Here is a 15525-nt window from a genome sequence, read left to right on the forward strand (position 1 = left end):
ACCATTTTTACTATTTTGTAAGTGATAGTTGAGGGGCATTAGTACGTGCATCACCACCATCCATCTACAGAACTTCTTCCTAAGCTGAAGCAATAACTACTCATCTTCCCACCCCCGACCCAGGTAACTGCTGTTCTGCTTTCTGTCTCTGTGGATTAGATAACTCTAGGGACATCAGTCGCAGCCCAGCCCCCTGTGTGTTGGGACAACAGGAAGAACTTCCTATTTGTGGAATCACGTAGTATTTGTCCTTTCAACTGGCTTATTTCACTTAGTGTGATGTCATGAGGGTGCACCCGTGTTGCAGCAGGTGTCAGAATTTTCTTCCCTGTAAGAAAGAATAATACTCCATTGTATGTGTGCATCACGTTTTCTTTCCCCAGTCATTCATTGATAGGTGCCTGGTTCTTCCACTTTTGGCTATCATGTGTAATGTGGCTATGATCTTGTGTGTACAGATATGGGTTTGAGTGCCAGCTTTCCATTCCTTTGGGTATATACCTAAAGTAGAGTTGCTGGATCATGTGTTGATTCTGTTTTTAATTATTTGGCTGTTTTTGGTGGTCTTAAGGTTGAACACAGGGCTTCATGCTTGCTAGGCAGGGGCTCTACCACTTGAGCCTTGCTCTTGGTTATTTTTGAGATAAGGTCTTTATGCCACAGGCAGGCCTGGACCACGATCCTCCTGTTTATGCTTTCTCACTAAGCTGGGATGACAGAACTATACCACCATACCCAGCCATGGTATGGAACACCATCTCAACATTTTGCCCGGTCTGGTCTCTACCTGTGATCCTCCCAATCTCTGCCTCCTGAGTAGGTATGATTATAGGTGTGAGCCACTGGCACCTGGCTGTATATGGTTTTATATAAGGGTTCACTTTCATCCTTTTGCATGTGGGTGTCATTTTCTGAGCACCATTTGTTGAAAATCACCAAATGATCTCGGTACTCTTGTTAAAATAGTTTGACCACATAGGCGAGTGTGTTTCTAGGCTCTATTCTGTTCCATTTTCTTCATGTTTATACTTATGACAGTACCACACTGTTCTCCTTGTTGTAATTTCATAGTAAATTTTGAAATCAGGAAGCATGAGACTTCCAGCTTGTTCTTTTTCAAGATTGTTTTGGCTGTGCAGGACCATTTGACACCCTGTATTAATTTGAGGAGAGATTTCTCTGTTTCTGCAAAGAACATTTTGGGCTCTGGGTAGGAAATTGCATCACTTTGTATATCCCTTTTCGTAGCATCAACATCTTAATGACATTAGTCTTTCATCCATGAACGTGTGTGCCCTTTATCGATCTGTGTTATCTTTAATTTCTTCCAGCAGTATTTGTAGTTTTTAGTGTATAAATCTTTTGGCTCTTTGGTTAGGTTTATCCTTAAGTATTTTGTTATTTTTGAAGTTGTTGTAAATAGAATTAATTTTTTAAAGATCATTTATTGTTGGTGCTTAGAAATGGCTGTTGACTTTGTATTCTGCAACTTTGCTAAGCTTATTAGTTTTAATAGTATTTTTGTGGAATCTTATGGTTTTCTACATATAAGATCTTGTCTGTAGAGATAATTTTAAAATTTAAAAAAAATTTTTGGTGGCACTGGGCCTCATGCTTGCTAGACAGCTGCTTTACCACTTGAGCCACTCTGCCAGCCCTTTTTTTTGTGGTGGGTGTTTTCAAGATAAGGTCTCATGAACTGTTTGCCCAGGCTGACATCAAACTGTGATCCTCCTGATCTCTGCCTCCTGAGTAGCTGGATTACAGGTGTGAGCCAGTGGCTCCTGGCCTGCAGACGTAATTTCACTTCTTTCTCCCCGTTTGAATACCTTTTATTTTCTGGTTGGGACTGTCGGCACTATGTTGAATGGGATTGGAGCACACAGCATCCTTGACTTGCCACTGATACTAGAGAAAGCCCACGGTCTTCACCACTGAGTATCTTCCTAGCTGTGGCTTTTTCAAAAGTGTATGGCCTTTGTTATATTAAGGCAGTTTCTTCCTCTCTCTAGTTTATTCAGTGTTTTTATTATTAAAAAAAAAAGTGTTGAGTTTTGTTAAATTCTTTTTCTTCCTCAGGTGAGATGGTCATTATTCTCTTCTTTATTTTTTTATGGTGCTGGGATTTGAACCCAGGGCCTTGTGAATGCTAGGCAAAGGCTCTGCCACTGAGCTACACCTTTTTTTTTTTTTTCATTTTTCTTTTATTATTCATATGTGCATACAAGGCTTGGTTCATTTCTCCCCCCTGTGAGCTACACCTTGTTATGTACTATATTACATTGATTGATTCTTGTACTATCCTTTCGTCTGGGGATAAATCTCACTTGGTCATGATGTGTGATACTTTCAGTGTGTTCTTGAATTTGGCTTGCTAGTTTTCTGTTGAGGATTTTCACATGAATATCCATCAGGGATATTGGTTTATAGTTTCCTTTTTTTTGTTGTGTCTTTGTCTAGCTTTGTTATTAAGGTAATGCTGGGATCATAGCATGAGTTAGGATATGTTCTTTCCTCTACAGTTTTTTTGGAAGACTTTGAGATGGATTAACATTAGTTCTTTAAATATCTAGTAGAATTCACCAGTTAAGCTGTTTGGTCCTGTTTTTTTCATTGTCAAGAAGGTTTTTTTTTTTTGGTTTGGGTTTTTTTTTTTTGACAGTTTGGGATTTGAACTCAGGGCCTCACGCTTGCTAGGCCGGTCGTGCTCTCCTACTTCAGCCATACCTCCAACCCCTCCTTGTTTTTTAAGACATAGAGTTAGGTGGTGTTGATGTTCTCTTCCTTTTCCTTCTCCTTTTCTTTCTCCTCCTCCTCTCTTCCTTTTCTTTCACAACATGGTTTCACTATGTATGCCTGGCCTGGAAATCACAGTCCTTGTGTCTCTGCCTCCCAGGTGCTGGGATTACTGGCATATGCCACCATGTCCTCTGAGTTGTTTTTAATGTAAGCACTTACCATGATAAATCATATCACTTGGCACTGTTGTTCTGTATCCAGTGAGTCTGGCTTGCTGTGTTTTCATTTTTGTTTGTCCCTAAGCATTTTAATGACGTTTTTATTTACTATTTTTTATTTTTTGGTGGTAGGGGGTTTGAATTTAGGGCCTCACACTTGCTAGGCAGGCCATTCCACCAGTCCCTCAGTTAGTTCTTTAAAAGTGTATTGCTTAGGTTAGGCTACCCATAATTATCACAAGGAATACCCCCTGTACAAAAAATATATGCTAATAGAATGAAAAGTACTGCCGACACCCCAAAAAAGTGCGTTGCCTGTTCTTCACATATTTGATCTTCCACTTGATTTTGCTGTTGGTTTCTGGTTTATTTTTATTGGGGCTGGAAAAGACACGGTATGATTTCTATGATTTCAGTCCCTAAAAGTTATTAGGACTTGTTTTATGGCCTAACATATGGTCTATGGGAACATGCACTTGAGAAAGTGTACCTTGTGCTGTTGTTGGGTGGAGTGTTCTGTGTCCGTCGAGTCTGTTGATCTGCTGTGGTTCCATTCTTCTTTCCTTGTGACCTCCTCTCTAGTTCTTCAGGTGCTTCCTTACTGTGCCTTCTGCATGCTCTGTTCGCTATATTGGCAAATTCTGCTTTATTATTCATTTGAGGAAATAAATTCTGCTCAGCTAGGTAGACATTTTAAACACGTGATTATAGGTTTAGACCAGGCATTGTGGCAGTTGCTTTCTGAAAACGTCTCTGAATGGAACCTAGTGTTAACTTGTCACAGAGCGTGGCTGTATTGTAGGCAGTTTTTCTTCTTTTCTTCTTATTCTGTTTCCTGTTTTCCCCACCATGAGCACACTGTGATTAAAGCTGGAAAACAGTGCTACTTAGATAATTGTTAATTTAATCCAGTTCTGGAGGGCCTACCTTGTGTTGTGCTCATTTCTGGGAACAGTGAAATAAGACAGGAAATGCCACAGCCCTCGCCGAGCTTCATTTCTATAGATGAGAAATGATAGCCAAGTAAGATAGGTAAAGGTTGTGATCAGCTCTATAAGGGAAGCTGTTCGGGGGATTAGCAGGGAAAACCTAATTTAGGTTGGCTGATTAGGAACAGATGGAGTACGTACAAAGGTCCTGTACTTACTTGCAATGAGCTTGATTTGCTCTCAGCACATGACAGTGGTCTGCTTGTCTCAATCATATAAATTTGGATGGAGTCAGGTGAAGCTGCTGTTTCTGTAGTCAGCACAGTTGAATTCCAGCAGTTTCGTGTGCTTCACCTTTCCTGTGGTTTCACAGTCCTGCCACCAACTGCAAGTTGGGGTGTGGTTTCCTCACTTGTAAAATGAGCTTGCAGGATTGATTTTAGGTACCTGTCACTGACAGTCGTACTCTATTGTTTTGTTTTAAGGGCTGGTGGAGTGGCTCAAGTGATAAGAGTGCCTACCTAGCAAGCATGAGGTCCTGAGTTCAAACTTCAATACTGTAAAAAAGAAAAAAAAAAAAAGGAAAGTTTTGTTTTGTTCTCAGAGGTTTATAGCCTCCTCCTGCTTCAGCCTCCCAGGTGCTGGGAGACTAACAGTTCATGATTTTAATCAGGGCCAGGCCTAGGTAAGGCAGGTGAGTGTGCCCTTGCACAACCTGAGAGGAAAGGCTTCTTAAATTTTACACCCAGGCTCGATCCCAGTCCCAGCCCTGATTGTAATTCACTGTACTGTCCTGTGCACAGATGCTGGTGTGTGGGCTTAGCCATACCGGTGGTACTTACCCATGCATGGTGTTAACCAGCCAGGACTTGTGAACACCTGTTCTGCTCTGTACTTATTTCTCATAGTTCCTATGGCTCAAGTCAATTCGTTATCTATGCGGGAACTTCTGAACTCTAGCTTCCCTATATCCACACTTACCTTCGTAAATTCTTTGTACCAGGAAGCCTAGCAACAGTATTTACATGTTTTGTGTTGTTCTTTAGATCAGTCCAAAATATTTGTGAAGGTCTTTTCTGAAATCGACCGGATGCCCCAGCTCCTGGCCTACTACTACAAGTGTCACAAGGTAAGAAGCCGTGACTGATGTGGTTATGGAACGCCACTAACAGGCTGCAAAATCCATTTCATACTCAAAGGTAAGACTGCCTCCTGGCCCTTTGGATGCTGTTATTTTAGGTAGCCAGTAGGGGGTGCTCTTGATCCAAACTGTGGATGCATTTAGTTTCTGTCTGGAAGAAGTATTCATCATCCTCTTTTATATCTATGGCTGCATTTATTTACAGACTTGAAACATTTTAATTCCCGTTTTTGTATTTTAAGGGCGATTCATGTCTAAAGCTTTAGCATTCCCTTCACAAAGCCGTAATCACTTTATGTTCTCTAGCAGTGGTGAAGTTAGGTTACACAAAGCCCGAAGCTTCCTGGGTGCACGTTCTTTATTTATTTATTTTTAAATTTTTTAATGGCTTTTTTTTTGTGGCTGTACTGGGGTTTGAGCTCAAGGCCTTACACTTTCTAGGCAGGTGCTCTACCACTTGAGCCACTCCACCAGCCCCTCCTGGGTGCACTTTAATTCCATCAGGGCAGCAGTCAGGGGAGGACAGGAAGCGTCAGCACATGCTGTTGAGAGGGGTAGTGTGCGGGTGCAAGCGCCCAGTGTGCTCTTCGGGCAGCCTGAAAGGACACGTGGAAGACTATGATAGAGCAGGCCTTTCTATTTGGTCTTCAGTGAGTGGGTGCAGTGGGTGCTTGGGTGCACAGGGTGGCAGGCAGCGGTGAGTTACTTGCCTTGGCAGGCGGCTTTTCTTGGTGGACTCGTAAGCCCCTTCATTCTACCCCTGCAGGTGCAGCTTCTAGCAGCCTGGCAAGAGCTGTGCCAGAGTGATCTTCCCCTGGACCGGCAGCTCACCGGCCTCTATGATGCCCTCCTTGGTGCTTGGCATACCCAAATCCAGTGGGCCACGCAGGTAACAGCTCACTCTGGTTCTAGGGAAAACAAAGCCTGTGGGAACACGGGAGGGGGATTGCCTGGGGGCAGCCACTCTCAATCACAGAGCAGCCCTAGAAGAACTTGCCGTCATCATCCACAGGGTTAAGAGATAGGTTTAGAGCCCACGTCACTAAGCTCTTCAGGTCACCATGAAAAACATCTTACCACACTTATCTGTTATCTTAGCCAGGATCTGTTGTGACAGTTGCCTGTTGTTCAGCAAGGGGGCCTTTGGAATTCCTGAGAGGCACTATTTTCAGATCTAAAAGCAGGAGGCCCCAGTCAGGTGGTGGTGGAGGGAGCGAGACTTTTAGCTTAACTTCAGGTCAGGTTTACAGGGCCTGCGGTTAGCTTCCCTTGTTCTCACACTACACCAAGAAGTGGAGAACAGGATAACTTGAAAGGCACCCTCTGACCAGGGATGAGGTGACACAGAAACTTGCCATCACTTCTCCCCTAAGTCTGCAGGCGCTTGAGCCATCAGGTGTGATCCATTGTTGCCTGCTCCCAGTGCCAGGGGCACAGCACATCCCCTTCTAGAAGGGAAAAGCCTGTCCTCCTAGGGAGTGATGACATACTAGGCCTGATGATGGCTTATTAATAATATTCACAATTAGTTGTGACTCACTCTTCAAATGTTTCCTGGAATGAGCTACACTACTCAGAATTCCTGTACAGGCTTATCCCATCCAATCTGATTAAAGCACACTTCTCCCAGCCTTCTTTCTTTTTCCTTGAACTAACCTAATTTAGACTTAGGTTTTAGTTTCCTGTAGAGCGTCACAGTTTCCTGTAATTACCAGCTCACTGAAAAGTGAGCTTGTCATCCATACTCACTTATGTGACCTTGCCTCTTCTGCTCCTCCTTGTGTCATGGGGATAAAGCAGCTCATGCCCTTCTTCATCTAAGTAAAGTGCCTTAGATTTCTCAGATAGAAGTCTAGTTCTCATGCTCAATTTTGTAAGGCTCATTTATACTTTTGGCCTGTGGCCCATTTGCTTTACAAGTGTAAACATGATAGGTAGACTTTTCCTGAAGCTCAGAATAGTACAAAGTAAAGCCAGAGGCACCAAGGTCAGTGTGTCTGCTTTGGTCTTTTTACCCCCAGTATTTAAAAGGCACCTTTTTCTTTTTTACATTTTGGTGATCAAGCCCAGGGCCTCTCATGCTAGGCAGGCACCCTATCATTGAGCTGTACCCTCAACCCTCCCCAGTGTTTTAATATGAACATTTCTACATATATAAAAGGCTGAGCTGGCCGAGTGGCTCAAATGGTAGAGCACCTGCCTACCAAGAGTGAGGCCCTGAGTTCCAACCTCAGTACTGCCAAAAAAAAAAAAAAAAAAAAAAAAAAGTTGCAAGAATTATACAGTGAATACCCAGGTAGCCCCACCTGGTTCTTGTAGCGTGTGCTTTATCGCAAATCTGTCCCTTTATCCATATCTCCATCTGCTCATTGAGCCTTCTGATTTTTTGATTCATTTCAAGGTAAGTTGCAAACATCATTCACTTTAGAACACACACATATTATTAACTAGACTTCAATATTTATTTATGGGTTCTTTTAGGTTACATTGTCAAGTACAATGACCTTAAGTATTCCATTTGATTAGTTTGAAAAAACACAAGTACCTGGGTAACCCAGTCCTGTTTCATGGCATGAAGCGTTACCATCACCCTAGAAAGTTCCCCTTAGCCTGCTCTGACTTTTTTCACATAAATAGTCTGGCCTTCTCTAGAATTTTCTGCGGATGGAAAGGCTTCTTTTGTTCGGGTATCCCTAGTTTATTCCTTTTTATTGTTGAATACTGTTACATGGTGTGAATATGTACCCTTTTGTTTACACGCTCTCTTTTTGATGGATCTTGGTCTCATTCCAGTTTGGGCCTATTATGGGCAAAGGTGCTCTGAACATTGTTCTGTAAGGTTTTTTGTAGACACATGGGTTCATATCTCTTGGGTAAATATCTAGGAGTGGAGTTATGGGGCCATAGGGCAGGTGTATGCCTTCTTCTGAAGAGGTTGTACTTTTTGCACTCTGACAGTAGTGTTGTGAGAGTTCTGATTGCTTCATGGCCTTGCTAATATTAGGTATTGTCTTTCTTTTAAGGTTAGCCTTTCTGGTGGGTGTATGGTACTGTCTCATTGTGCTTTTAATTTGCATTTCCTTTATGACTAAAGACATTGAACACCTACTCATATGCTTATTGGCCATTTGCATGTCATCCTTAGTGAAGTGCCTAAAGTCTTTTCCCTAATTAAAAAAATTTAACTGGGTTATTTGCCTTTTTATAATGGTTGTAGGAGATCTTTTTCTGTTCCAGATGCAATCCTCTGTCAGATATGTTTGATAGACATTTTCTTCCAGTCTGTAGCTTGAGCTGAGGTTTTTGTATGTCTGTTTTTGCAGTGCTGAGGATGGAACCCAGGACCTTTCTACACACTGGCAATCCTCTAGTGGTTCTGGTTCCGATGAAGCCTAGTTTATCAGATTTTTCTTTCATTGCTCTCCATATGCCAAGTTGCAAAGGCGTTCTTCTGTGTTTGTCAGCTTTTACAAATTCAGGTCCATCCTGAATTAGTCTTCGTACATAGTGATCTGGAATTAGATTAGTTAGGTTAAACTCTATAGCCCTTGTCCATAGGTTTGGTCTCGCACTGTCAGTACCCCCTGTGCTCTTTATCTCTTTATTTACATGACTTGAGGAGAAGGGCAGTGGATGAAATGGCTGTAATTCAGGGAGTTCTAATTGGTTATTCTACATACAGAGCCCTTTCCTAGATTTCCAGTGGTATTTTTCAAATGTGTGCTTCAGTGAAAGCACACTGGATTCCTTATGCTCAGTGACTGACAAGGCATTCTCTGGCCATTTGCCAAAGAACAACAAAGTTCACAGACAGTAAGACTTGGGGATTGGATTTAGGCATGGAAAATAGCAATCAGAAAAGAAAAAAGCTGATAAACTGGACTTCATCAACATCAAATCTTGACTCAAGCCACATACTGGAAGAGAATGTCAAGAATACATTTCTGATAAAGGACTTATATCTGGAATAGATAAAAGAGCTACATAGTAAAAGACAACCCAGTTTTTATCTTATTTTTAATACGGGCAAAAGACTTGAGTAGGCACTTTACAAAAGAAGATGCTCCAGTGGCCAACAAGCATATGAGCAGGTGCTCAGTACCCTCAGTCATCAGGGAAATGCAGATAAGCACAGTGACACACACACACACACACACAAATGCCCCAGAATGGCCAAAATTAAAAAAAGCAGTGACAATACTAAAATGTTAATACTTGGTGAATCTTGCTTTAAAATGTAAGTGAATGTTTGAATTAACATTTGGAAGTAATGAATTTGGTGATGGTACACAGGGTGAATTCATGAAAGGTAAGCAGCCTTTGCTAGGTACAAGATGGTAATGATAGTTCAAGTTCAAGTTCAAGAAGAATGAACAGTTGTTAGGACCTGTTCTAATGATGGTTGAAACAGTTGTTAGTAATTAGTAAAGGGATGAAAGAAAGGAAAGGAAATAGATGACAAGGGAGATTTTCATCCAGGCTGAGTGGAGATGCGGTCAGCAGAAATAGGGAAATTGAGGGAAACATGTTGGGGAGGCTGGTGGGAAAATGATAAATTCCTATTTTGGTTGCTTTTAAAATTCCAAGTAAGAGTGACTAACAGGGACAGAGTAGATGATTGGAAGACTTGCTCCAGAAATACAAGTTGGAGTGGATCAGAGGTTGAGCTGTTTTATTTATTAGGTTGGTTTTTTTTTTTTTTTTCCTTTCTTTCTTTTGGACTCCAGCAGAATAGCTCTAAACAGAGTCTAACAGAGGATTTATCAAACAAAACAAATATTCCTTTTTGGTCTTTTTCTAGTAGGACTGTGATTTTGAACTCAGGGCTTCATGCTTACATAGCAGGTACTCCACTGCTTGAGCTATACCTCCAGTCCAAAACAAATGTTCTTTGAAATTTTGTAAATTCTCTATGAGAATTAAAGAAAAAAATATAAGCATATTTTGGATCATGTGTATGGCCACCTTATAACCAGTTGCTAATAGTCTTTGATTCATTCTAAGTTAATTTTTGTATATGATATAAGATAAGGACCCTACTTTTTTCTTTTACAAATTGATACCCAGTTTTCTGAGCACCATTTGCTTTCAGGTTTCTCCTTCCCCTGTTAAATGGTCTTGGTACCCTTTTTACAATCAATTGGCTATAGCCAGGTTTGTTCTGGGCTCTATATTCTGTTTGCTTCAACTTTGTTCTTTTTCGAGGTTGTTTGATTATTTGGGTACCCTGAGATACCATATGAATTTTCAGATACAATTTTCTTTTTTTTTCTTCTTTTTTTGTGGTTATAAGGGGTTTGAACTCAGGGCCTACACCTTGAGCCATTCCACCAGCCTGTTTTTGTGATGGGTTTTTCTTTTTTTTTTTTTGAGATAGGGTCTCATAAACTATTTGCCAGTGCTGGCTTCAAACCTCGATCCTACTGATTTTTGCCTCCTGAATAGCTAGGATTATCGGGGTAAGCCACCAGTGCCTGACTGGATACAATTTTCTATTTTTCAAAAAAAAAAAAAAACACCATTGGGATTTTGATAGGAATTGCATTCAATCTGTAGATTACTGTGGGCAGTAATTGATATCTTAATAATATTAAGTCTTCCAGTCTACAAACAAGGGATGTTGTTCCATTAATTTGTGTCTTGTTTAGTTTCTTTCAGCTGTGTTTTGTAGTTTTCAGTATGCAGACTTTTTTTTTTAAGTACTGGGGTTTGAACTCAAGGCCTATACCTTGAGCCACTCCGCCAGCCCCCTTTTTTTGTGAAAGGTTTTTTCAAGATAGGGTCTAGGGAACTATTTGCTTCGGGCTGGCTTCAAAGCATGATCCTCCTGATCTCTGCCTCCTGAGTAGCTAGGATTGCAGGTATGAGCCACCGTCACCTGGCTTTCAGTATGCAAATCTTTCAATGCCTTGGTTTAGTTTATTTCTAAGTATTTTATTCCTTTTTCTTTTGGCAGTGTTGGGGATTGAACCCAGGGCCTTGTGCATCCTAGGCAAGTGCTCTACCACTGAACTACATTGCCAGCCTGTATATAGATACATGTGTGTGTATATACATATGCATATATATATATATACATATCTGTACCTATGTGTCTATATACACACATATAATTTTTATATATAAATGCTATTATAAATGAAATTGTTTTCTTAATTTCCTTTTTGAAAAAATTTATAACTCTTGCTATCAGTTTATTTTTCTATGTATTGAAGATATATGCATGGCTGTAGTTCAAGGTGGGTTTATTTAAAACAATGACATAAAAGGAAACAAGAGTATAACAGACAACAAAGTCCACTCAAGCCCACATGCACAGACATGGACACAGGCACACATACACAAACAAGACCTTTAAATTCATTGGTCCTAGTTCCCAGTCACCAACAGCTGAGCTGCCTTTGGATTTCCGAGGACTATTTTGCTCTGGTCATCTCCCTACAGGGTTTGTGTGCATGACACTAGGAGAATGCTAGACACCTGCTAATTGCAGCCACATGTAGGTTTTATTTTTTAGATGACAGGACATTGCCTTAAAATTGATCCACACACTGTCCAGGGTCTAACTCTTGACTTCGTTTCAGTCCATCCTCATCCTGAGACAGATTGCTGCTACCTATAGGCCCTCAGACACACTTGCCTAGGGTCAGAGGGCATGAAGTCAGTGTTGCCACATGTGTGTCTTTTTGCTGGCTCTGGCCTTGTCCTACTTTGTGCAGATTTCACGTCTGCAAAATTCAGATTATGCAGTATGGGATTCCTGTGTGTGACTGGGGAAGACTTGTGCCTGTGGGAGCTGTTCTAATGAAGGACCGCGCCAGGCACTGCTGCCTGACCAGTTGCTTTTCCCAGGAGATAGTCACACACAGGGTAATGTCTGGGAGCAGAGACATCTCAGTGTCTGGAAAAAGAGTTGTGTGTCTGGTTCTTTACAGAATGTGTGTATGGAAATGGGAAGCCTTAGGGTAGAATTTTCTGAATAAGAAATTTATTTTGTTTTCTTTATCTCTTCTCCCTTATTTTTCTTTTTGTTCATTGTTCTTCTACCATCTTTTTTTGTGCATGGACTTTTTAAAATTTACCTTTGACGCTTCTGATGTTTGCTTTCCTTCCATCTAATTATGCTAAATTTTGTTTTTATTTTTTAATTTTTGATTTACCATACATTAATAACACAAGGGGGTTTCATTGTGATAATTCCATCCCTGTGTACAGTGCACCTTGAACAAGTTCACCCCTCCATTATATTCTCTTCCCCCTCTTTCATGCAGTGTTTGGTGGGTTTCACGTTGCTCTTGTCATATGTACAAGTGTAATTCCATCCTCTCCACCCTCCGTACCCTTTCCTCCCCCTCCTGTTGACGGCCTTTCACATTCATATCCCATTGTCATCATTGTCATGCTAGGTCTGTGTTCCACAAATGAGCAAGAACGTGTGGTATTTGGCCTTTTGACCTTGACTTATCTTGCTCAGCATGATGATCTCCAGTTCCATCCATTTTCCTGCAAATGATGTGATTTCATTTTTCTTTATGGCTGAGTAGTATTCCATGATGTGTGTGTGTTAATGAACACTGGGGGTGTGTGAGAATCCCCTTCTGAATGAATACTGAACAGTATTGAAGTTGGCCCAGGAGATCCAAAGTACATAGCCTGGCGAAAAAGCTATGTAAATGGGTCAGGTCACTGTCACTGTTCCTGGTGATTCTAAAGAGAATTCATCAGGACTGCAGATCTGTGCCAAGGGGCCAGACTGTGATCTGCGTAAAGATCCTTCCTACTCTCTTCAGTGACTTACTCTTCGTTACATCTGTTGCTCATCAACTTCTCCAGGGTCATCTTCAGAGTCCTCTCCAGTCTGTTTCCAGTGACCATCTAACGCATGGGAGCATGCATAGATTTGAAAATAGTAGGCTCCTGGGAACCATGAAAGACGTGAAGTCGCTAGTTGTTGTGGACAAGCTACAGGTGCTTGCCATGAGGGACCCTGGACTTGCAGCTCCTGACTGGCTATCAAGGGGCATTCCTTTGAGCCACCTTCTTTCAAAGGTGTGAGCCTGCTGGGTTCCATGAGCTAATACAGATACCTCTCCCACTACAGGTTTTCAAGAACCCCCATGAGGTGGTGACGGTGCTGCTGATTCAGACCCTGGGGGCCTTGGTGCCCTCCCTGCCCATGTGCCTTAGCGCCAGCATGGAGCGGGTGGGACCTGAGCTGGAGCTCAGCAAGCTGCTGGAGTTCTACGACATCACTGCCCACTTCGCCAAGACGCTGGAGATGGCCCTGTTCGCCCATCCATGTACGCATTCCTCCTCCCCTTGCTCTCTAGTTTCTCTTTACTCGCTTTTACTCACTCTGAGTAAAAGGCTCTGGGGCCTAGGTTTGCCTTCTAAGGTGACTGTTGTACAGAAGTGGGAGGGGTCAGTGTTTTCCTTCTCCACATACATGAGAAACGTTGCCAATATGGAAATGGTGCTAATATACTCCCTAGTCACCATGCTGCCTAGGCGCTGGGCATACCCTGGGTCAGTGACGGACACGTCTGCTGCAGCTCAGAATGTGAAAGAGGCTTACTGAGGCGCGGCAGGAGGCATGGGTGGCAGAGAGCTAGCAGCAGCTTCCACCGGGAGGGTAGCTCCTCTTTCTCTCAAGTCATCAGACTTCAGACAGTTCAACCTAAAAAGCAAGTTTCAGAGAACACACAGGCCAAGGCTGTCTCTGCAGGGGCAGTGGCAGGCATTGCAGGACAGTGGAGCCAGGCTAGGGGAAGGGGCTTTCCCAGGGGCAGCTGGGAGCAAAGCCTTCCTCAGCCCCATCCGGGCAAACAATGCGTGGTATGTGCCTTTTCCCAGCTGTTTTCCATCTATGTTAAAAGCATCATAAACTTTTAAGTAACATGTACCTCGTGACGTATGCTGCTGTCAAATCAGGAAATTGCTTCAGGAAGGCCTTGTTCTGCCATGTGGCTGCTGTGTGTCACTGACTCCGTTTATTTAATAGTTATTCTCTTTAATTACATTGTGTTTAATTGCCTGGGCATTCCAGGGAGTGTGTTTATTGTTCAGGTTCCTGATGACTCATAGGTGTTTTTGGCACACTCACTGGTCAGGCCTCAGTGATGGGAGAGGCACAGCAGACGTGGGTAGCTTCCAGGGGACGGTGCTGCCCTGGTGGAAGTGCTAAAGAATGTTCAGCCTGTGCATCCTGCTGGGGCAGAGTGGGACAAAGGTAGGCAGGGAGCAGGTTGCTTCCTCCTGCTGGGGGTGGCCTTTCTTGAAGATGCAAGAGCCACCCCCTGAAGAATCAGGGAGGTGCTTTGCAGTGAGCCATGCAAGTTTGGATTTCTTATAATTCCTGTGGGGGTTTTCAAAGGAGTGGGGTTTTTAAATTTAAAAATACTTTGTAAACACATAAAAATCAAAAAGGGAATGAAACTGATCCATAGCTTCTACCACTCGGAGAGCCACTGGCAACATTCCGTTATATTTCTTCCGAGTAGCTCAAATGTAAATACATTTCACAAACACTAATATAACGTTTAACATGCACTACGTCACTGTCTCAAAATAACTATAGACTATATTTTATATCTAACGTAAATAATACATAAATATGTTATATGTAATATTAAATGTTTTTAAATATTGGTGACATTCAGTCTTTTTTTGCTCAAAATAATAAGTATTATGTCACTAAACGTTATCTAGAGACCAGGCTTTTAATGACTGCTTTATAGCATGACTTATAATTTTTTAACCCCGATAGGTAAAACATTATGGACTGTCTTCTAAGCTTTTTTTGTGTGGGGAGGGCCTGGGGTTTGAACTCAGGGCTTTATACTTTCAAAGCAGGCGTTCTACCAATTGAGCCACATCTCCAGTTCGTTTTTGCTCTGCTTATGTTGGAGATGGGGTCTTGCAAACCATTTGCCTGGGCTGGCTTTGCATGAACATCCTGTTGACCTCACTCTTTCAAGTAGCTGAATTACAGTGTGAGCCACTGGTGCCAGGCAGTGATGAACTATCTTACACATTTTTTTTTTTGCAGTATTGGGATTTGAACTCAGGGCCTCGAGCTTGCTAGGCAGGCACACTACCACTTGAGCCATGCCCCCAGTCCTTGAAAGTAAATTTTTTAAATTTTTAATTTTTTTTGGTGAAGCTGGGGTTGAACTCAGGACTTTGTGCTTGCAAAGCAGGTTCTCGTACCACTTGGGCCGCACCTCCTGTCTCTCAAAAGTAAATTAAAAAAAAATCTAGGTTGACTTTATAATCAAGAAATAATATGTATTTATTATAGAAAAATCCTGAAAGTACAAGAAAGGAAAAAGGCAGCCTCAACCTGCCATCCAGAACTCTCATTTTGGATTATATATGTACAGATGTTGTATGTGAGTGTGTGTATGTGTTTATACTTAAATATGTGGTTTTTTGAGACAGGGTCTCACTGTGAGGCTCAGGCTGGACTTGAACTCAAGATCCTCCTAACTCAGCTTCC

The 15525-nt window shown here is 42.0% G+C and overlaps 1 protein-coding gene and 1 non-coding gene across 5 annotated transcripts in view; one reads left to right on the forward strand and one right to left on the reverse strand.

Moving 5' to 3' along the window:
• Cog7 (component of oligomeric golgi complex 7) overlaps positions 1–15525 on the forward strand; it is a 67273-nt gene that overhangs the window by 15872 nt on the left and 35876 nt on the right. For all 4 annotated transcript variants that reach the window (XM_074059692.1, XM_074059690.1, XM_074059691.1 and 1 more), the window contains 3 exons: positions 4933–5015; positions 5794–5916; positions 13129–13327. In XM_074059692.1, coding sequence (XP_073915793.1) covers positions 4933–5015; positions 5794–5916; positions 13129–13327 — 405 coding nt within the window. The remainder of the gene's footprint in view (positions 1–4932; positions 5016–5793; positions 5917–13128; positions 13328–15525) is intronic.
• Trnap-agg (transfer RNA proline (anticodon AGG)) lies at positions 10978–11049 on the reverse strand. Its single transcript has one exon. It is a non-coding gene; the product is annotated as a tRNA-Pro (tRNA).

The sequence above is a fragment of the Castor canadensis genome, chromosome 17 (genome assembly GCF_047511655.1).
Source record: "Castor canadensis chromosome 17, mCasCan1.hap1v2, whole genome shotgun sequence".
Classification (NCBI taxonomy): domain Eukaryota; kingdom Metazoa; phylum Chordata; class Mammalia; order Rodentia; family Castoridae; genus Castor; species Castor canadensis.